At 43.4% G+C, this 23,071-nt stretch overlaps 1 protein-coding gene across 3 annotated transcripts in view; it reads right to left on the bottom strand.

The window, feature by feature from the left end:
- Positions 1–236: 236 nt before the first annotated feature.
- Positions 237–23,071, bottom strand: part of stambpl1 (STAM binding protein-like 1) — a 66,015-nt gene continuing 43,180 nt past the window's right edge. For all 3 annotated transcript variants that reach the window (XM_078565967.1, XM_078565968.1, XM_078565969.1), the window contains exons 7-11: positions 15,821–15,945; positions 12,078–12,215; positions 9,492–9,604; positions 5,283–5,382; positions 237–588 (exon numbers count right to left, since the gene is read on the bottom strand). In XM_078565967.1, coding sequence (XP_078422093.1) covers positions 532–588; positions 5,283–5,382; positions 9,492–9,604; positions 12,078–12,215; positions 15,821–15,945 — 533 coding nt within the window. In that variant the 3' untranslated portion in view covers positions 237–531. The remainder of the gene's footprint in view (positions 589–5,282; positions 5,383–9,491; positions 9,605–12,077; positions 12,216–15,820; positions 15,946–23,071) is intronic.

Below are 23,071 nucleotides of genomic sequence, written 5' to 3'. Positions count from 1 at the left end.
CAATTTCTCTTGGTGACACTGGCCTGGAAAGTTTAGCTTTGGCAAAAATAAACATGATGGTTTTATGTGATGCCCAGGCAACATGGGATCAAACAGATGGCTAAATCTGGTGGCAGTTGGATAATATCATGGGGAATGCCCTAATATTCAATGATGACCCAAAACGCCATTTGGAAGAGTATTAACTTTTGCTAGATTGCACTTCTAAATCCAAAACCAAAATAGAAAAGCACATACCAAAGAAACAAACAGCATTTATTGGCTTCTGAGCGAAGTTCAGGTTCAATTTCATAAACACTTTCTTTTGGATAACTAGCATTTGTAATTTCACATTATACAAGTGAAATACTTGGTGCATTTCAAAAAGAAATATTAACCACCGGTATAACTTATTTAACCTGAATGTACAAAAAGAGTGTTAAATAATCCAGTTGGCTGAAACTGGTCATAAAAACTTGAAAGAAACATATTGTTTATTCTTACAGTAGAAATAATTTATACAGATTTCAGGAATGTAGTAGGCTCATGTTGTCACCTCACGTCCATGATGATTATATTCATATCTTTTACAACGATGTGTTTGCAAGTCTGAAACAGAATCAGTCATGAGTTTGACATGTACATTTCTGCTCACACAGTACTGTAATAAACAAGCTGGTATTAAACAAGCAAACCTCTGGAGCAAAGCTCCCAACGAATACTATGTATTTCTTCAACTCTTCAGTCTTCTTTTAATTGTATAATGGATTTTCTTATTCATTATGTGGGTGCTTCATGGTTTCTACCTGTAACATTTTATTTCTTTTCTCTGTACTTTTTTTGTTACAGCCTCCAACTCTAGCCTTTTGTGTTTCCTCACCCACCACACCCTAAACACTCCTCCCCAACCCACCCGTGGCAGCCACGCCATCAGCAATCTAGGCTGTAAGCTTTCGAATTCCCTCACTAAATCTTTCCCCACCTTTCACTGCCCCTTTTGGAAACCTCGGAAAAACCTGCTGCTGTGATCAAGAGCCTTGTTACCCTTCCCAATAAATCCTCCTTTGATTCAGTGTCAGTTCTTGTCTGAGATACTTATCCTAAGAGCACAGCTTAAATGCAAGTTGTTGGTGTAAATTAGTTGGAGGCATGAAGATGGCAAGCGAAACCAAGGCATGACAGAATCAAGAAAGAAAGAACAAATTAATAGAAGGACTGCTCTATGCTGAAATATAATAGAAGTCTTGCATATAGCACGTATTCCCAATAATATTTTCCCATCACACTTCATTGATAACACCCCACATTACAGCTTATAAACAATTTGTCCTCAGACATATTGGGAGCAATTCTATTGGAGATGGTCTAGTACATTTTACATGTAATTTACTTGTGCTTAAAATCAAATGCAATTGTAATCAGATTAAATCAGCAAAGTGATGGAAGGTGTCATCGACAGTGATATCAAGCGGCACTTACTCAGCAATAACGTGCTCATTGATGCTCAGTTTGGGTTCCTCCAGGGCCACTCAACTCCTGACCTCATTACAGCCTTGGTCCAAACATAGACAAAAGAGCTGAACTCAAGAGGTGAGGTGAGAGTGACTGCCCTTGACATCAAGGCCACATTTGACCGAGTGTGGCATCAAGGAGCCTTAGCAAAACTGAAGCCAATGGGAATCAGTGGGAAAACTCTCTGTTGGTTGGAGTTATACCTAACACAAAGGAAGATGGTTGTGATTGTTGGAGATCAATCATCTCAGTCCCAGGACATTCCTGCAGGAATTCATCAGGGTAGTGTCCTCGGCCCAACCATCTTCAGCTGCTTCATCAATGACTTTCCCTCATCGTAAGGTCAGAAGTGGGGATGGTCACTGATGATTGCACAATGTTCAGCACCATTCATGACTCCTCAGATACTGAAGCAGTTCAGGTCCAAATGCAGCAAGACCTGGACAATATCCAGGCTTGGGCTGATAACTAGCAAGCAGCATTCAAGCCACACAAGTGCCAGGCAATGACCATCTCAAACAAGAGAGAAAACTAATTATATCCCTTTGACATTCAATGCCATTACCATCGCTGTACCCCTCATTATCAACATCCTGGGGGTTATCATTGACCATAAACTGAACTGGACCAGTCATATAAAAACTGTGGCTACAAGAGCAGGTCAGAGGTTGGGAATTCTGCAGCAAGTAACTCACCTCCTGACTCCCCAAAACCTGTCCACCATCTACAAGGCACAAGTCAGGAATGTGATGGAATAATTCCCACTTGCCTGGATGAGTGCAGACCCAACAACATTCAAGAAGCTTGACACCATCCAGGACAAAGCAGCCCTCTCAATTGGCACCCCATCCACCACCTTTAACATTGAATCCTTCCACCATTGATGCAGAGTGGCAGCAGTGTGTACCATCTACAAGATGCACTACAGCAGCTCACCAAGGCTTCATCAAGAGCACCTTCTGAACCCACGACCTCTACCACCTAGAAGGACAAGGGCAGCAGATAGATGAGAACACCACCACCTGGAAGTTCCTCTCCAAGTCACTCACCATCCTGACTCGGAACTATATCGCTGTTCCTTCACTGTCGCTGGGTCAAAATCCTGGAACTCCCTCCCTAACAGCACTGTGGATGTAGCTACACCACATGGATTGCAGCGGTTCAAGAAGGCAGCTCACCACCACCTTCGCAAGGGCAATTAGGGATGGGCAATAAATGCTGGTCTAGCCAGCGATGCCTGCATCTCATGAAGGAATAAATTTATAAAAATGAAGCAACTGTTTTGCCAATACAAAAGCAAAATGCTGCAGGTGCTGGAAATCTGAAGTAAAAGCAGAAAGTGCTGGAAATGCTCAGCAGGTCAGACAGCGTCTGTGGAGAGAGAATCAGAGTTAAGGTTTCAGGGCGATGAGTTACTGTCAAAACTGGAAAAAAAACTTAATTTTTAAGCAAGTACAGAGGTAGGGAAAGGGAGAGGGGAGGAAAGGACAAAAGGCAATGTCTGTGATAGGGTGGAAGTCAGGTGCAATTAAATGACAAAAGGGGTGATGGTGCAAGGCAAAAGGGGGTGGTAATGGAAAGTAAGGGAAAAAAAGATGGGTCTCGAGGAGATGTGACTAGGTAAAGCAAGGTCATCACTAACTGCTGCTACTCAAAAAGAAATGAGGGAAGAGGTTAAGATTCAAAATTATTGAACTCAAGGATGAGTCCAGAAGCTATCAAGTGCCTGGTCAAGAGATTAGGTGCTATTCCTCGAGAATGCATTGAGCTTCCTTGGAACTGTTTAGGAGGCCAAGGGCAGAGAGGTCAGAGTGGGAGAGGAGCAAGGAATTGAAATGACAGGTGACCATAAGGCCAGGGTCATTCCCGTAGATGGAAGGAAGGTGCTCCATAAAATGGCCATCCAATTTGCATTTGGTCTCTCCAGTGTACAGGAGACTGCACTGTGATCATCGAATACGGTGTGCTTGGCTCTAACTAAGGATTTCCCTTCACCTTAGTTGATAGGGTCTCAATCATGCATGTTCCATTTCCTGCACTTCTGCCCTCATTCCCTGTCCTCCCTCCCGGAATCATGATAGGGTTCCTCATCAGCCTCCACATTCAACGGATCATCCGCCACCATCTCCAGCATGAGGCCACCACCACACGTATGTTCCCATTTGCTTTCAGCATTCCAAAGGGACTATTCTGTCTATGATACCAAGTCCACACTTCAATCACCCCCAACACCAGCTTCCCTTCCCACAGCACCTTCCCATACAAGTACAGGAAATGCAACACCTGTCCTGTTACCTCCTCCCTTCTGCCCATTTAAGGCCGCAAATGCTCCTTCCATGTGAAACAGTGATTCACTTGTACTTCTTTCAATTTAGCACACTGTATTCGCTGCCTGTAATGCGGTCTCCTCTACACTTGGGAAATCAACACAAATTGGGTGACCACTTTGAGAAGCACCTCTGTTCAGTCTGCAAGCATGACCTTGAGCTTCTGGTCATCTGTCATTTTAATTCTCTGCCTCTCTTTCATTCCAGCCTCTGACCTCGGTCTACTACAGTGTTCCAATTAAACTCAGTGTAAACCCTGGGGCGGTAGAGGGGGGAACAGCAGCTAAGCCTTTGATTAGACTGCCCTATTTTGCTTTGGACAACAGCTGTCGATGATGATTCCTCTTTTACCCATTTACACCTCCTCCAGACCTATCTATTGTTTCTTTACTTGTCTCATTGCCATCCCCTTTTGCCTTGCGCCATCATCCCTGTTGTCATTTAATCTCTCCTGCCCTCCACCCTATCAGACCATGCTGTTTGTTCTCCTCCCCACCCCACCTTTCCCCATTTCGATGTCTCTGAATTTGCTTTAGCCTGTTACATCTCTAACTTTTCCCCGCTCAGACAAAAGGTCATCGATCGGAAACACTAACTCTCTCTCTCTCTCTCTCCACAGTGCTGCCTGAACTGCTGATTATTTCCAGCATTTTCTGCTATTATTTTGCTACTATTTCAGTATTTATGTCAAGTATATGATGAATGCCTGCATCACAAGGATTTGCATATGCAACCGTCAAATGATATATTAACACTTGCATTTGTTTTCAGAGAATTTATGAACTTTTTTAACTCTGTATTATCTATTGTAAAACTTATTTTATATACAGTGCAAGATAATTTTTAAATCAATGGTAACTTTTAATGATTTAAATATTTGTTCCCATATTTATGACCTTCCCAGCCTATCTGTTAACTTTCCTTAAACTTTGGTCTTTTTGCCTTATTGTTGCTGATTATTTGAGAAATGAGCTAATCATGCTCTGCTTTTACATGCGCTCAAGAATTATGACCACTTGGTTAAGTTAGCGCAGAATGAGGTGCATTGTGGAACTGTACCTTATTCGGGAGCCAATAGCTTCAGGAGGAGAAGGGCGAACATTGATAGACAGAGGCCATATTCAAAACTGAAATTCATTTCTTTTAAAGTATGGCTTGACACAGGGATGCTATTTCACTGCAGCAGGGGTGAAGCCTAATCAGTATAAGTGATCACAGGGCCGTGACCTCATATTTCATGTTTCAGTACACTTCAAGCGACACTACACAATTTGGATAACTTCACATTGAACTAAATTGATTAGGTAACTACATAATTTAGGCTTATTTTAAGAATGTTTCTCCTAAAAATTTTAGCTTACAACATCCCAAGCTTAATTCTTAAAATTAAATTCAAAAGTGTAACACCAGCTGTTCAAAGCAAGAAATAGTAACTGAATCTCATATTAAATACGGTAAACATACTTGATATAGTGCTGGTTCCTTAGAATGTGGGTGAAACCCTTTCTTTCGACAGGCGGACACCTCTTGTATTCCTGCAGGAGTCAGCCGGAAGGCTCCAGTTCTAGAAAATATCAGAAGTTCAATCAATAAAAATTGATGACATAATTCAAAGCTAAATAAATCACATGCAGAGGTATGGCATAATTCAAGCTATTAATGCAAACACAGAATCTTCAATTGTATGCAAAACATTTACACAAATTCCAAATGTGAAATTTTAAAAATATAGATATATATATAACTCCAGCAGCAGGGCTGTGGTGCTGCTAAATGGCCATGCTCAAGCTTATGCCTGCAACTGTGATCATCGCTTCTTCCCAAGGAACAATGATTGAATACGAGTCACCTTGGGACACTCCCAGACCAATTGGTGCAGGCCTGCTTGGCAACAGTTGCCTGCCCATCCTTCAGTAAGGAATGGTGCTCAGTGAAGATCGATAAACCAGAAGGAATAAAATAAAAACGTTAAACCTTCTCATTTGGCTATACTCAATGTTAATGTGAATAGCCACAGTTAAGTTCATTATTTGTGAAAGAAGGAAAAGAAATTCTGATACATGTTGTTTTAAAAGGAAAGGGAAAATCCAAGATGCATGGTTCATGCTCAAAAGGGGGAGGCAGTGGCATAGCAGTATTGTCACTGGACTATTATTCCAGAGACCCAGGGTAATGCCCTGGGAAACAGGGGTTTGAATCCCACGGCAGATGGTGAAGTTTGTATCCAACAAAGATCTGGAATTAAAAGTCTGATGATGACCATGAAACCATTGCCAATTGTTGTAAAAACCTATCTGGTTCACTAGCATCTGTTAGGGAAGGAAATCTGCTGTCCTTACCAGGTCTGTCCTACATGTGGCTCCAGACCCACAGCAATGTGGTTGACTCTTACAAAGGCAATTAGGGATGGGCAATAAATGCTGACCTAGCCAGTGACGCCCACATCCCATGAACAAATTTTTTAAAAAGTACTCGTCTAACCTCTACATAAAAATACCACATCACATGTTAGTTGGAAAACAACAATCTAAATAGGGCAAAGGAAAAAAGGGATCCGGGAGTATGAATAGACAAATCATCAAAAGTAACAACGTAGTTTAATAAGGCCGCAAAATCAGATTTAAGGTTTATTTCTAGAGAGGTAGAATTGAAAAGTAAAGTTATGCTAAACTTATATTAAATCTTGGTTAGACCACACTTGGAAATACTGTTCTGATCACCATATTATAAAAAGAATATAGAGGATATAGAGAAGATTTACATGGACAATGCCAGAAACATGAGGTTAAACCTGGCAGGAAAAGATGAACAGGCTGGCTCTCTTTTACCTTGAAAAGAGAAGACCCAGAAGTCACGAAATAGAGGTATTTAAAATTAGGGAAGATTTTTATAGATAAGATAGAGAGAGTGTTTCTACTTGTGGGAAAGAGTAAAACTGAAGGCCATCAATATAAGATAGTCATCAAAAAATCCAACAGGGAATTCAGAAGAAATATCTTTACTTGGAGACTGGTAAGAATGTGGAACTTGCAGAGGATAGAGGGTTATACTGATAGAGTTAGATGAGGAAAAATGAGAGAGGGATATAGACTCAGGATGGTGTCAGAGGACTGGAGAATTGCAAGCTTTGTTCAAAAAGGGTGTAAAGATAAACCCAGAAACTACCTCATCATTCGGTTTAACCTCGGCGGTGGGAAAACTTTTTAAAACGATAATCCAGGACAAAATTAACACTTGGGCAACTGTGGGTCTATTAAGGAAAGCCAGCATGTATTTGTTAATGTCAAGTCATCTTTAACTAATTGGCTTGAGTTTTTTGATAAAGTAACAGAAAGGGACAATGAGGGTAATGCTGTGGTGTACATGGACTTCCAAAAGACATTTGATAAAGCGCCGCACAACAGACTTGTGAGCAATGTTAGAGCTCATGGAATAAAAAGGACAGTAGCAATATGAATACAAAATTGGCTGAGTGACAGGAAACAAAGAGTAAAGGTGAACGGTTGTTTTTCGGATTGGAGAAAGGTTTACAGAGGAGCTCCCCAGCAGTCAGTGCTAGGATCCCTGCTTTTCCTGATATATAATAATGACCTGGACCCTGGTTCACAGGGCAAAGTTTCAAAATTTGCGAATGATGCGAAACTTGGGAATATTGAGAACCATGAGGAGGATAGTGCAGAACTTCAAAAATTCATGCACAGGTTCATGGATAGGTGGCAAATAAAATGTAACACAGAGAAGCATGAAATTATTAATTTTGGTAGGATGAACACAGGGAGACAATATAAAATAAAGGGTAAAGTGGGTGCAGGAGCAGAGGTGTATGTGTGCATAAATCATTGAATGTGGCAGGACAGGTTGAAAGTGCGGTTAACAAAGCATACAACATCCTGAGCTTTATCAATAAGGGTACAGAATACAAAAGCAAGGAAGTTATGTTAAACCTGTATAAAACACTGGCTCAGCCTTCATTGGAGTATTGCGTCCATTTCCGGCACCACTGTAGATGTGAAGATGTAGATGTGAAGGCATTAGAGAGGGTGCAGAAAAGATTCACACGAATGGTTCCAGGCTTGAGAATTGTCAGTTATGTAGAAAGATTGGAGAAGTTGGGACTGGTCTCCTTGGAGAAGAGAAGGTTGAGAGGAGTTGTGATAGAGGTATTCAAAATCATGAAGGGCCTGGAAGTAGATAGGGAGAAACTATTCTCATCGGTGGGAGGATTGAGGGCACAGATTTAAGATAATTGGAAAAGAAGCAATGGTGACATGAGGAAAAACTTATTTACATAGTGACTGGTTAGAATCTAGAAGGTTCTGCCTGAGAGTGTGTTGGAGGCAGGTTCCATCAAGGCATTCAAGAGGGAATTGGATTATTATTCAGGATTTTGCAGGATTACAGTGAAAAGGCAGAGAAATGGCACTAGGTGAATTGCTCCTTCAGAGTGTCGGCACAGATTTGATTGGCTGAATGGCCTTCTTCTGTACTGTAACCATTCTATGATTCTTTGAGACTCAACTGAAGCATAAACATTGGCATGGACTGGCTGGACTGAATGGCCTGTTTCTATGCCATATACTCTATGTAATTATAAAGATATTTGTTACGGTTTTAAAAAACCTTCCTGCCCTAATATTTCCAGACTACTGCACAGGATATCACTGACAGGAAACAGATGACTATACCTCGACACTGCTACATTCATTTCAATGGGGGTCACAACCCTGAGCTACTCTGAGTCCCAAAGGAGATCCGATTGACCTGAGAAAACATGCTATCCATTGGCCATTTGGCCAAAAGATTGAAAATCACTGAAATTAAATAGATACAGGAAACTAAACTATACAAGTCAGGAGTCATTTCTCAAACTCTCATTGCTGACAGAAGCCTTGGCTGCCAACTGTACACCTCAGAAATCTGGAACCTGCTCACAGTTTTTCAATTATATTAGTTAGTAAATCATGATTGAGAGAACTTGCATTTATATGACACCTTTCATGGCCTCAGGATAATCCAAAGAGCACTTTTGAATTGTAGTCGGTGTGGGAACATAGGAAACGCTGCAGCCAAATTGCATACAAGCGACAATGTGATCTGGCCGAATAATCTGTTTTAGTGATTTTGGATCAGGGATAAATATTGTCAGAACATTGAGCAGAACTCCCCTGCTCTTTTTCAAAATAGTGCCGTGGATGTTTTACATCTGGCCAAGAGGCAGGATAGGGTCTTGGTTTAATGTCATCCAAAAACAATATCTCCAACCGGATAGCATTCCTTTAGCACTGCACTGGAGTGGCAGCCTAGACATTGTACTCATATCACTGGCATGGAACTTAAACACACATCCTCCTGACTCAGAAGCAAGAGTGCTACCAACTGAGCCAAAGTATGTCGCATAATCCAAATTTCCAATAGGTGCATTCTGCAGGCAAGGATCCCCATGGGGAGAGTACAAGTACAGACTTGTAAAATGACCCTTTGTTGTCTATTAATTCAAGCCTGATAATTCCTTTTCCAATGACACCAATTTGTTCCCAAAATACAAAATCAGGACTATTAGATTTTGATTAGCACAAGTATAAACAGAAACAAAAATGTTCAGTTGCCTGTCGGCTTTTACATATATGTCACAATTTAAATTTGCATTGCTCGTGCAAAATAAAACCAACTCACTCATTGTGCTTTGGAGCACAAACTATTGCAATGGCCTCTGGCAACATCAGCTGGTAAGAGCAGTGAGTATGAAGATCCACACTTGATAGAAATGCAGTCTGTGTCGGATGAGTCTGTAAAGAGATACCTTTCTTAAAAATCCTTATTTAATGCAAAAGTCATAGATAAATCTTTGTATTCATGTCTTTATTTATACTCTCCGCCCAGGCAAACACATCATTTATCTCGATCAGAAGGGCAGAACATTGAGTCCTGTGAATATCTCTTCAAACAGAATCAGTACATTTGGTTGATGCACCAAGAAATACACTTGATCCCCGACATTAAGTAAGTGCTGCTACAGCTGTACAGGGACTTAGTGAAGCTCCATCAAAAGTACTGTGTGTACAGTTTTGATCTCTTTACAAAAGGATGTAATTGTATTAGAAGCATTTCAGAGAAGGTTCACTAACTAATTCTTGGAATGAAAGGGATATCGTATGAGGAAAGGTTGAGCAGGTTGGCCTATACCCAACAGAGTTTAGAAGAATGAGATGTGATCTTATTGAAATATATAAGAACCTGAGGAGACTTGACAGGGTGGACGCCGATCATCCAACTCAATAGCCTGCTCCCGCTTTCTCCCCATATCCTTTGATCCCTTTCACCCCAAGAGCTATATCTAACTCCTTCTTGAAAATATACAATGTTTTGGCCTCAACTACTTTCTGTGGTAGTGAATTCCACCGGCTCACCACTCTCTGGGTGTAGAAATTTCTCCTCATCTCAGTCCTAAATGGTTTACCCCGTATCCTCAGACTGTGACCCCTGGTTCTGGACTCCCCCACCATCGAGAACATCCTTCCTGCATCTACCCTGTCTAGTCCTGTTAGAATTTTATATGTTCTTATGAGATCCCCCCTCATTCTTCTGAACTCTAGCGAAGATAATCCTAACCGATTCAATCTCTCCTCATATGGCAATCTCGCCATCCCAGGAATCAATCTGGTAAACCTTCGCTGACTCCCTCTATAGCAAGAACATCCTTCCTCAGATAAGGAGGCCAAACTGCACACAATATTCCAGATGTGGTCTCACCAAGGCCCTGTATAATTACAGCAAGACATCCCTTTTCGTGTACTCGAATCCTCTGGCTTTGAAGGCCAGCATACCATTTGCCTTCTTTACCACCTGCTGCACCAGCATGCTTACCTTCAGCGACCGGTGTACGAGGACACCCAGGTCTCGTTGCACATTCCCCTCTCTCAATTTATAGCCATTCAGATAATAATCTGCCTTCCTGTTTTTGCTATCAAAGTAGATAGCCTCACATTTATCCACATTATACTGCATCTGCCATGCATTTGCCCACTCACTCAGCTTGTCCAAATCACACTGAAGCATCTCTGCATCCTCCTCACAGCTCACCCTCCCACCCAGCTTTGTGTCATCTGCAAATTTGGAGATATTACATTTAGTTCCCTCATTTAAATCATTAATATATATTGTAAATAACTGGGGTCCCAGCACCGATCCTTGTGGTACCCCAATAAGTCACTGCCTGCCATTCAGAAAAAGACCTGTTTATTTCCACTCTTTGTTTCCTGTCTGCCAACCAGTTTTCTATGCAGAATAAGGCATTGTTCTCACAACGGTCGTCTACTTCATTCCTCACAAGCAGATAACATACCTAAGGCAAGGAGAGAAGACTGCAGGAATTCACCAAGGCTCCTCAGACAGCACCTTCCAAACCCACTACCACTACCATCTAGAAGGACAAGGGCAGCAGACACATGGGAACACCACCACCTGCAAGTTCCCCTCAGAGCCACACACCGTCCTGACTTGGAAATATATCACCGTTCCTACACTGGAATTCCCTGCCTAACAGCACTGTGGGTGTACCTACACCACTAGGACTGCAGCGGTTCTAGAAGGCAGCTTACCATCACCTTCTCAAGGGCAATTAGGGATGGGTAATAAATGCTGGCCCAGCCAGCAAGGCCCACATCCTGTGAATGAATAAAAAAAAGAATGGTTGTTTTCCTCTCTTCAACACCCCCAGTCACCACCGTTATCTTTTGCTTATCTCTCTCATCCACATCTCCTATCCTCTTCCCTCCCTGTCTCCCTCATTCATCCATTAAGTTAGCGCTCTGTATACACACCATTATCTTGATAGATCAAACCCGTTGCATGTTCATTGTCACCATAAAAGTAAACCTTAGTTGACCTGTTAAGCATATATTTGAATAACAGATAAAAGGCCCTGTTTCATTATGCTGTCCAAGTTTAAGAAGCCCAAATGTGAACATCAACCATAACAAGGAAGTGTAACATGGTCTCTTGCTTGAGAGCGGTGAACTTAATTCAGATACAGAGCCCTTTTAAATTATATGTAATTAATTAGTACATTTTATTGGTATGAGACTAGTGTACAGATACTTAACTTGTCTAAAATTCCTTACCGTGCTATAATAGCAGATGTGGTTAACCCATTTGTTTCAGGCAAACAGGTTAAACATCCATACAGTAGTATCCCACAGTGTGAATGCAAAGTATGGCATCTTCCTCACATAAATCAGAACATTCATTTCATTAACTTACATGGATCCAGCCCAGAGTGATGAGGTCATGTTGTTCCTGAATAGTAAACAGTTCCTCTTCATTCTCAGTGTCACAGTAATCTGGTCCCCCAGACTGTTTGGGTATTATCACATGTGTAATTATAAACTCATCATGTGTCTATAAACAGAATGACAGAGAATTGTAAGCATCAATATTACAATTTTTAAATAAAAGATAGATTAGTGTCATAACAAATCAGATATAAAGCAAACAGTTGTACTTCAAATGTTACAATCATGTGTTGTATTTATTTTGATGTGAGGTTAGGGTCGACATTTCTTCATGGGAGTAACAGGTAACAGTGCATTGAAACATTGGGCAGAATTTTGCCCTTGGTGGGCATGTGGGCCCCACCAGCTCGGCGGTGGGCGGACAGCCAACCCCCGCCGCCGAAACGGGCCCCGCAGCCATTTTGAGTGGGCGGGCCAATTAAGGCAGGGGGGTGGGGGGGGAGGGATTCCCTAACTCAAAGTGCGCTCTTTCGCGCGCACAGAAATCTCCCTGAGGCTTTAAGTTTTAAACATGTAAATAAAGAAGTTTAAAAATGTTAAACACGTCCCCACATGAGCTTTATTTTATTCTATTTCTAAACACTTCATGAAACCTCATCCCGCCCGTGGAAGAGGTTCCATGAAAAATGTGAAGGCCGCCTGGGATCGTCGCCTGCCTGCTAACCTTAAGGTTGGACTGGCAGCTTTCTTAACTGCTTTAATTAATTTTTTAATGGCCTTTATTGGCCGTTGACAGTTTGGCGGGCGCGCAGCTGACTCTGGTGTGCGCCCGCCGAATGAAATATCACAATGATGTTGGGGCGCACGCCTGACATCATCACGCATCATTTTACACATCAGCAAGCGGACCCCGTCCCCAATCGCTGACCCAAAAATTCTGCCCCTGATCAGGACAGTGCCCAAAAACTACACCCCCTCCACCCCACTCCCCAACATCCCTGCATCATTAAGAGCTTTTTTAAATGACAAAATCAGGATGCCTGTTACTGACAAAATGTCTAAAGGAGACAATATTTACACAGTAACTATGTTCAAAGATTCCCAGGGTACAAACAAGAGAAAGTTGGGCAGAAGTTTGTAAGGAACAGAGAGATTGTGACACCAGTGATAATTTAGAACTCATGGCTGGTATATGGGTGTTGGCTGCACTGACACTGGGCCAGGTTTGTGATTGGTGCCCCTGAACTGACTCTTGCCATCTATACCACTAAATCCTGCTCTCTCATCCCAAAAGCAGAATCAGAGACTCGCCAAAGAGTGAGCTTGCTGTTAGGTTAAGGGGACTGGATTTAACAGTGTAAACAGTTGCTATCCAGACATGTACACCTGCCCTAGAGTTCAAAATCTTCACTGCTTTTTGTTTATGCCAAATAGTACATGCTGCTAGTTAATAGAAAGAGAAATTTACATTCATTTAGTATCATTCAGAACCTAGAGACATCCCAAATTGCTCTATAGCTAATGTAACACCATTGAAGTGTAGTCACTGTTATAACTTAAGAAATGTGGCAGCCAATTAATGTGCAACAGGATCCCATAATTGGCAATTAAGTAAATGACCAGTTAACTGTTTTTCATGTTAAGGAAGAAAGGAAGGCCTTCCATTTATACAGCATCTTTTCATAACCACCAGGTGTCTCAAAGCACCTTACAGTCAATGATGTACATTTGAAGTCACTGTTGTAATGTCAGAAACACAGCAACCAATTTGCACACAGCAACTCCCAAAAACGGCAATGTGATCATGGCAAGTTAATATGTTTTTTGGGATTCTGATTGAGGGTTAAATATTGGCCAGGGCACTGGGGTAACTTTCCTGGCTCTTCTTCAAAACAGTGTTATGGCACCTTTAACATTCACCCAAGCAGGCAGGCGGGGTCTCGGTTTAATGTCTCATCCAGAAGATGGTACCTCCAACAGTGCAGCACTCCCTCAGCATTGTACTGAAGTGCCAGCCTAGATTACATGCTCAAGTCTCTGAAGTGGGGCTTGAAGTCATGACCTTGTGACTCAGAGGTGAGAGTGCTACCACTGAGACATGGCAACAGTCCAGACATCCATTAGAGTACTAAAACATCTGAGTCTCAGAGAAAACATTGCTTGATTGGCAGCACTGGCTCTCTGGTCTCTTTGGACAATTTCTCAATGTTTTTATTTACACAAGATAAAGAGTTTCTAGTGCTTGCAATTCTGCAATTGCTACTTTGAAAGGTCTGGATGATTGACACTTTTATTGGGCTATAGTAAAAAGGAGTTTTATTTTAAAGTGGAAGGTTATCAATTTTTTAAAGCATTTTTTACACTTCCTTCTGTCACTATAGGGTTCATTGCTTCTATACAGTGTGTAGTGGGTGAATGGGCATGGAAGCACCATAGCCTGGCATGGGGAGGGCATGAGGGGCCAATGGGGTTGTTTGGAAAGCGGGATTTTCACCCTTGAGGCGGGTGGCGCGAGTCAGGAAAATTTCCGGCCTGGCCCACCTGTCTAGGGAGAAAGTGCCCACAGGGATGGGATTTTCATTGTTTGGGTGTTTGCGGAGGGGGAGGGGGCTGCAGGTGGCAGTCGGGCTAGCTGGGTGCTGAAGCCAGCTATTTAAAAGGCTTGTCTCAATGTTGTGGGACTTCATCCCAGTTAAAGTAAAAACAGAAAGGCCCTCCAGTCCTCACCCCCCCACCTCATGCCCCCCACCCACCCCCCCATGGTCCTTCATGCCAAACTCTGCCCCCTAAAAATCCCTACGGCCCCCATGCTAAACTTGGCACCTCCCAAAACAACCTTTTGAGGTGCCATGAACCACAGCTCTTTAAAAACCTGGCTCAACTCCATGAAAACTGCAGAGGACTAGGACGTGTCTATTCCTGCAATGGAGCCAGCCATGTTGGGAGTGTAGGGTAAAGGCTTTTCACCTAAACTAGCCTGCACCCTTAAAAGACACTCCTGAAAAGCGGTAACCCCGGGAATGGGGGTCAGGAATCCTGGAATCGGGTCCCAGCCGCCATTTTTAAAGAGCTCCTGAGTCATCCTGACTCGGCAAAAATGCAGCCCCATAAATATGGCAAAACACCATAAATCTTATTCTTCATATGTTTCCACAGGAGGGTAGGGGTGCTCCCATTTGTCCCTGCCTGGTAAGCACTGGCAATAATTAAATGCAGTTTTTACCGCGTTTGTGCATAAGTAAAAGATATAAGGCAAGACCGGGCTTAACAAAATCCAATCCAAAGCTCTGAAACCTATTTTCCTGCCATTTGCACGAGTCTCCTTGTACTTACTACCTTCATCATGAAGTACATCCACCATTTGACAAACACAGACCTTCAGTGGAGGCCCTGTGGCCAATGGGACAACCTGCAGAACCTACAGCTGGATTTTTCCAGCTGCACCCACCCCCACCCCCACCCCTGGCCTTGCGGCGGGGCCGGTGAGCCTTTGAAATCCCAGCTCACATTGGTGGGACCGGAAGATCCTGCCGGCGTGAGGGGCTGGAAAATTCCGGCCGAGTGAGAAACAGGAGGACGCGGCAGCTAATAAAGTTAAATGCAGCACAGCCTTACACCCGAGCAGGTTATAGAGTGAAGCAAAATAAAGCCTCGTCAGAGCAACATTGCCAGTACTAGATCCATAATTGACAATTACAACAAACTTCAGCAGCGTCTGACTGGTGGGAAAAAGGGAACGTGGAAATGTTTTTTCCTTCTTCTGAGGCTTACCAGCTTTCCACTAAGAATTCCACAGGTTTCTATTCCTCGTGCTGTATTAGCATCAGCTTGCATCAAAAACTTCTGGCAAAGGTTTTTAGGAAGGACGACATGTTGAAGCCCATCGACACTCTGTCCTGTAAAACATTATTAAGTACAAATCAGCTATATACCTGGCAGAAAATGATCACTCCCAATGGTACAGCAGGCATCTTAGAAGGTTCATCATTTAATTGGCAGGAATAGCTTGGAATCAATTGTATTTGAGCCAGTTTATGGCAGCTTCACCAATGCTATGAGCCCTTACATAAAATTTACAGCACAGGAATTCAGTTCAAATGCTCAGAGTTCAGAAGTTTGGTCATTTCTATGAAGGGTTCAGCACACTGTCATACTGAACCTGAGGGCAGAGCCAGAGTACTGCTTCAAAAATGATCAGGGTAATACCCATGTCATTGCCTCCATGTCTCATTAACATGGAGCTCACCTGCACCCTGCAAACAGTGTGGAGAAATCATTCATCAGTGACTACTAATGCCGTCCATCAGAAATAAAGCACGTAGCCCTACGGGGTGTTAAATGCAAGTATTTAGAATCATATCCGTCATAGGTTTTGTTTTTAATTTATTCATTTACAGGATGTGGGCATTGTTGGCAAGGCCAGTATGTATTGCCTATCCCTAATTGCCCTTGAGAAGACGGTGGCAAGCCGCCCTCTTGAATTCAGCAGTTCATGGGGTGAAGGTACATTCGCAGTGCTGTTCGGAAGGGAGTTCCAAGATTTTGACCCAGCAACAATGAAGGAACAGTGTTATAGTTCCAAATCAGGATGGTGTGTTACTTGGAGGGAAACTTGTAGGTGGTGGTGAATCTATCCGCTTGTTTTTTTAGGTGGTGGGGATTGCAGCTTTGGAAGGTGCTGTTGAAGGAGCATTGGTGAGTTACTTGCAGTGTATTTTGTACATGCCACGTGCAGTAGCCATGTTGTGCCAGTGATGGAGGGAGTGAATGTTTAAGGTAGTGGATGGGATGTCAATCAAGAGATCTGCTTTGTCCAGGACAGTGTTGAGCTTCTTCAATGTTGCTGGTGCTGTACTCATCCAGATAAGTGGAGGGCATTCTATCACACTCCTGACTTGTGCCTTTTAGATGGTGGACAAGCTTTGGGAAATCAGGGGGTGAATTACTCCGCACAGAATTCCCAGCCTCTGACCTGCTCTTGCGTGGCTGGTCCAGTTCAGTTTCTGGTTAATGGTGACCCCCCCCCAAGATGTTGATGGTATGAGATTCAGTGATGGTAATGCCATTGAAAGTCAAAGGGAGATGGTTAGGCTCTCTCTTGTTGAAGCTGGTGATTGCCTGATACTTATCTGGCATAGGAGGAGACGATGCCAACTATTATACCTTTGCTGGATTTTTTCGTTATTATGGAATTCATTATTATTGAATTTTCTTTAACTACCCTTTCAGGCAGTGTATTCCAGATCACAACAACATGCTGCTTAAATTCTTCCTCGTCTCCCCTGGTTCTTTTGACAATCACCTTAAATTTGTTTCCTCATATTACTGACTCTCTAGCCTGTGAAAACACAAGAAAATACAAAATAGGAGCAAGAGTAGGCTATTCGGGCTCTTGAGCCTGCTCCACCATTCAATAAGATCATGGTTGATCTGTTTGCATTTTAAGTTCTACATTCCCATCAATCCTGATAACCCATGATCCTCTTGCCCAACAAGAATCTGACTACCTCCACCTTAAAAATATTCAGTGACCCCGCTTCCACTGCCTTCTGAGGCACAGAGTTCCAAAGTCGCACAACCCTCAGAGAAAATATTGCTCCTCATCTCTGTCCTAAAAGTGCGACCCCTAATTTTAAAACAGCGCTCCCTAGTTCTGGATTCACCCACAAGAGGAAACATCCTTTCTGCGTCCAGCTTGTCGAGACCATTCAGGATCTTATATACTTCAATCAAGTCACCCCTCATTCTTCTAAACTCCAGTGGAAACAAGCCCAGCCTGTCTAGCCTATTCTCGTAAGATAACCCCCTTATTCCAGGTATCAATCTAGTAAACCGCCTCTGAACCTGAACCACCTCCAACACATTTACATCCTTCCTTAAGTAAGGAGACAAAAACTGCACGGTGTTCAAGATGTGGTTTCACCAATGCCTTTGTGACTGAAGCATAACATCCTTACTTTTATGTTCAATTCCTCTCGTATTAAAGGATAGCATTCCATTAGCCTTCTTAATTACATGCTGTACCTGCATACTAGTTTTTAGTGACTCATGCACAAGAACACTTAGATCCCTCTGTACCTTGGAATTCTGCAGTCATTCTCCATTTAAGTAAAACTCGGCTTTTTTATTCTACCTGCCAAAGTGAACAACTTCACATTTTCCCACATTATACTCCATCTGCCAGATTTTTTCCCTTAGGTACTCTATCCCATATAATTTTGAACACTTCTACCAAATCTCCTTTTAATTTTCTCTGCCCAATGGAGAATAATCCCAGCTTCCCCAGTCTGTCCTCATTACTGAAGTTGGAATTCAGAAAATATATAAAAATATATCCCCAAAGGAGTTACAAACCCGTGATAAAATGGTCAGTGCTACAGACTTTGCAATGGATACACGAGTGAGCCAATAGGAAAGCAACTTATTGTGGGCTGAACCTATATTTCCTCCACCAAGGGATGTCCTGCCAAAGTGAAGCAGGGCTTGTGACAGCCTCAATGCAATAAATACTTCCAAAAGATTTAAGTGACAAGTAGTCAAAGGTGTTTACTTTTATCTTTTGTCTGGAATAGCTGGTAGATGAAATGGCTTGGCAGTCAGGTAAATGCAAATATTGATGTGGGATGAAGTGTTTGAAGTTACTGCATAGTGATTAGGGTATAGCCAGGCTACTTTCTACTCCCTGTTGGACACGTTTACTACTGCTACCAAAAACGAATGACTTTAAAAGCTTAGCAGAGTTCAATCTGAATTGGCACCCTCAGTAGTGTTTTTCTTAACTCCAATTATTAGTTCCTATCCTTGTGTGTTTGCAGGTTTGCACAATGAACAACTGACCTGGATGGTGCCACTTTCAGTCTTCAGTCTGTGTTGAATTAGCTGATCTCAGCAGCAACAAGGCGACTAGCATTGGCCCAATACCCGAGATGGTGGAAGCAAGAAAATTAGCCAATGTTCCAACATCTGATAGATATCTACAACCACCACTGAAAGTATATGTATAGGAGGCTGACGAGGGTGTAATCAGACTTGGTAATGATGAACCCCGCCCCCACCCACCCCACAAAACCAATGGAAATCTGTAATAAGCAGATGAAAGGGAAGATAGACAGGGAAAGCAGACACTCAAGAAAGGCAGGCATTCAGGGAAGGTAGGCAGACCTGCTATTCTATAATACCTTTCATGACCTCAGAACATCCTAAAGTGCTTTACGGCTAATGAAGTACTTTTAAGTGTACTGCTGTTGTAGCGTAGGAAACTAGGCAACCAATTTGCACACAGCAAGCTCCCATAATGAGATTGTAGAATCATGGAAACTTACAACAGAGGAAGTGGCCAGTTGGCTTGTGCTTGTGCTGGCTCTTTGAAAGAACTGTTGCACTTAGTCCTACCTCCTCACTTTTTGTCCATCGTGCTGCAAGTTCCTCATCCTCAACTTCCTTTTACAATTATTTATGGGACAGAATTTTACACCATTTGAGTGGGTGTGTGCCCAATCCAACAGAGTGTGAAACCATGCGAGAAGATGTCCGGGCGTATGTCCCGACGTCATTGCGATATTTCGCTCGGTGGGCACCTACATCAGTTGGAAGCACTCCCACCAACAATTAAGCGGGCAACTAAGCCCATTAAGGAGTCAATTGAAAGCGATTTTACATGGCCCATCCACTTTTACGGTTGGCGGATGGGCTAATTGGCCTGGCGGGCTTCACGTTTTTGTGTGCGGAATGAAACGTCCAGGGTGAAATATAATATAAAAAGGTGTCTGGCGACTGAGGTTTTTCGAGTTCTGCTGTCAGATGCTTGAATATGCTGCATAGACACAGTTTGCTGCATTTGTTTCTTCTCATTTAATCTGTCCAGGTCTGCAGCTCCGTGAGGCAGCTCCGCAGCAGCTGTCTGCCTTCAGGGAGATCGTTAGAAGTGCCCAACCACACCCTCATTTTTCCAGGTGCCCGCCCTCTTCCTGCCACCCTACGGCAGTGCCGAACCTTTCTCAGTGCGCGTTTCATGCAGGCTGCCCATTAATCGGCCAGCCAGCGTGAAATTGCATTTGAAGGGTCGATCGCAGCCGGAAGCGCATTTTGCGTCCGCTTTCGGGCCCGCCGATTGCGTGTGCCCAAGGAGCGCAAAATTCAGGCCATGGAATCAGTTTCCACCACCTTTTCATGTGAAACATTTAAGATCCCAACAACTTTGAGTGAAAAAAATTCTCTTTTTGCCCCCTCTAGATATTTTGTCAATGATTTCAAATTTATGATCTCTAGTCATGGACTCACTTGCTGAGGGAACAATTCTTCCCTATCTACTCTTTCAAAACCTCCCATCACGTTGAAGACCTCTTTTAGATGACCTCTTAAACTTCTTGTTCCAAGGAGAACAGCCCTAATTTTTCTAATCTTTCTTCATAAATGAGGTTCTTCATCTCTGGTAATATTCTGGAAAATGTGTTCAGTACTTATTCTAAGGTCTTTATATCTTTCATGAATTATGCTATCTGGAATTGTCCACAACACACCAGCTGAGGCTGAAACAATGATTTATAGGGCAGATTTTACGCTCGCCCGCTGGCAGGTTTACAGATGGGTGGGCCCGTAAAATTCCCCAGGTGGCATTCCTTCCACCTTCCCACCCACCCCTGACCTTTCTGCAATTTTACATGGGGTGGGTGAGTCGTAGGCCCAATTGAGACCCTTATGTAACCAATTATAGAGCTGCTTTCCACCCAATCTCAATTTTGCAGCTGGTAGGAATGGTTCAGGGCCAGGGGAAAGCCTGGCAGGTCACCCTGCCCACCCCTTGGGCTTTAATTGGGTGGGGCTGGGCGCCTCCTTCAAGGTCCCACTTCCCACTTAAGATGCCTCCCCAGGGTCTGCCCCCCACAGGTGCTACCTCCCCCAATGACCTCTCCATCAAAGCCCAACATCCAACCCCCCCAACCCAGGCGCCTCTTTCCCCACCCCGCTGTGAGACCCCACCCCCACACTTACCTGGTCCTGGAATCTAGGACTTCGCAACTGGGGACTGCTTGTATCCCCAGTCCTGGCCACTGATTGGCAGTGCTGGAACTACAGAGCTGTTTGCCAATTTGATTGGCCGGCAGCTCTCTGAGGTAGGACTCCCTCGAAGCGTTAAATGGCTGTGGGGCTGCTGTGATCAGTGGGGATGCATTCCCCGCCAACTCTTCGACGGAACGAGAGACTCCGCCATCCAAAACATTCTGGCCATAAAGTTTTAATATGATCTCTGTGCTTTAATATCTATTCCTCTACTTATCGCCCATATGCTTTTTAACCACTTTAACAAGCTGCCCTGCCACCTTTAGGGGTTTCCATATACATAATATATGTTTATATAGAGCTTCCTTGCTTTTCACTTATGCTTTTCAAACTCATGCCATTAAAAGCATAGTGTCTCTCCATTTTAGTTCTCCCTAAGTGCATTACTTCACATTTCTCTGCATTGAATTTCATGTGCCATGCTTCTGCTCATTTCACCACAATGTGTTATCCTGAAGCCTACAACTATCACTGTTGCTATCTACTAACTTGCCAGGTTTTATATCATCTGTAAACATTACAATGCTGCTCCCTACATCCAAGTATAGGTCATATTTGAAAGCTGAAAAGAGTAATGCATCCAAAACTGAATCTTGGGAAGCATCAGTGCAAACCCATCTCCCAGTCTAAAAAGCATTCATACACAACCACTCCTTGCTTCCTGAGATTGAGCCAATTTTGCATCCATTCCTCCATTTTCCCTTTAATTTCATGGGCTTCCATCTTGTTAATAAGCCTCCTGTGTGGAACTTTGTCAAGTGCCTTCCAAAAGTTCATATATACCACATCTACTGCACTACCTTGATTAACCTACTCTGTTACCAATCTCACTAACGGATTCAATCAAATTAGTCAAAGACCATTTGCCTTTCACAAATCGATGCTGGCTTGCCTCGATTAACCCATGCCTTTCCAAATGAAAATCTATTTTCTCTCTGATAATGATTTCCAAAAACCTCCCCTTTACTAAATGTTAGACTGACTGGCCTGCAGTTTTGTGGTTTATCCTTCTTCATTTTCTTGAAGAGCGGTATAACATTAGCAACCCATACTGTTCTCCGTCACTACCCCTGTATCGAAACAAAATGAAAAATATAACCAATGTCTCTGCTATTTCCATCTTTGCTTCTTTCAATCACCAAGGAAGCATTCCATCAGGAAACTTACCAACTTTCATAAATGTCAAACTTTTTAGTACGTCTTCTTTATCGATTACTATCCTGTCCACTTCTCCACTTGGAATGTAACCTGCACATCACCTGCTCCATTGTGCCATAGTCTGTTTTAGCATGGACTGCGGTGCTTTAAGAAGGTAGCTCACCAGCACCTTCTCAAGGTGAACTGGGGATGTGCAATAAAAATGCTGGCCTAGCCAGTGAAACCCAGGGCAGAATTTTCTGCCTGTCAGGCGGGCGATGCGGGAGCGGGTTTGGGCGGACCCCATTGCCGCTCGCGATCGGGTCCGCGCCACCATTTTACGCAGGCGGGCCAATTAAGGCCCGCCCAGCGTGAATCGCGGCTCCCGAGGACAGCGGGAGTGGGCGGGCGGTGGCGGGACTGCAATGACCACCTGGTCCAATGGCGACCCAGCGGCCTGTTTTATAAAGCTCCTGCAGCCTTTCAAAGGCTGTGAATCATGGTTGGTGGAAGGGCATTGCTGCTGAGCAGGAAGGTAGGGCAGGGGGGCACTGTGCCCCTCGTTTTCCTGACGATTGCCTCGCTGCCCTCCCTGAGGAGGTGGCAGCACAGCAGGAGGTGCTTGTTCCCCAGGACAGGAGGAGGAGGCCCTCCCAACATCACCAAACGTGCCTGGGAGGAGGTGGCGGAGATCGTGAGCTCCAACGATGTGGTGCGGCACACCTGGATCCAGTGTCGCAAGCGCTTCAACGACTTGTTGCGCTCTGGAAGGGTGAGAACCATGTTGACATTGGTCACTTAACCCAGCAGGTAGGCTTATCCCCC

The sequence above is a fragment of the Cetorhinus maximus genome, chromosome 20 (assembly GCF_964194155.1).
Source record: "Cetorhinus maximus chromosome 20, sCetMax3.hap1.1, whole genome shotgun sequence".
Classification (NCBI taxonomy): Eukaryota; Metazoa; Chordata; class Chondrichthyes; order Lamniformes; family Cetorhinidae; genus Cetorhinus; species Cetorhinus maximus.
This window is presented reverse-complemented; position numbering and strand designations above follow the sequence as displayed.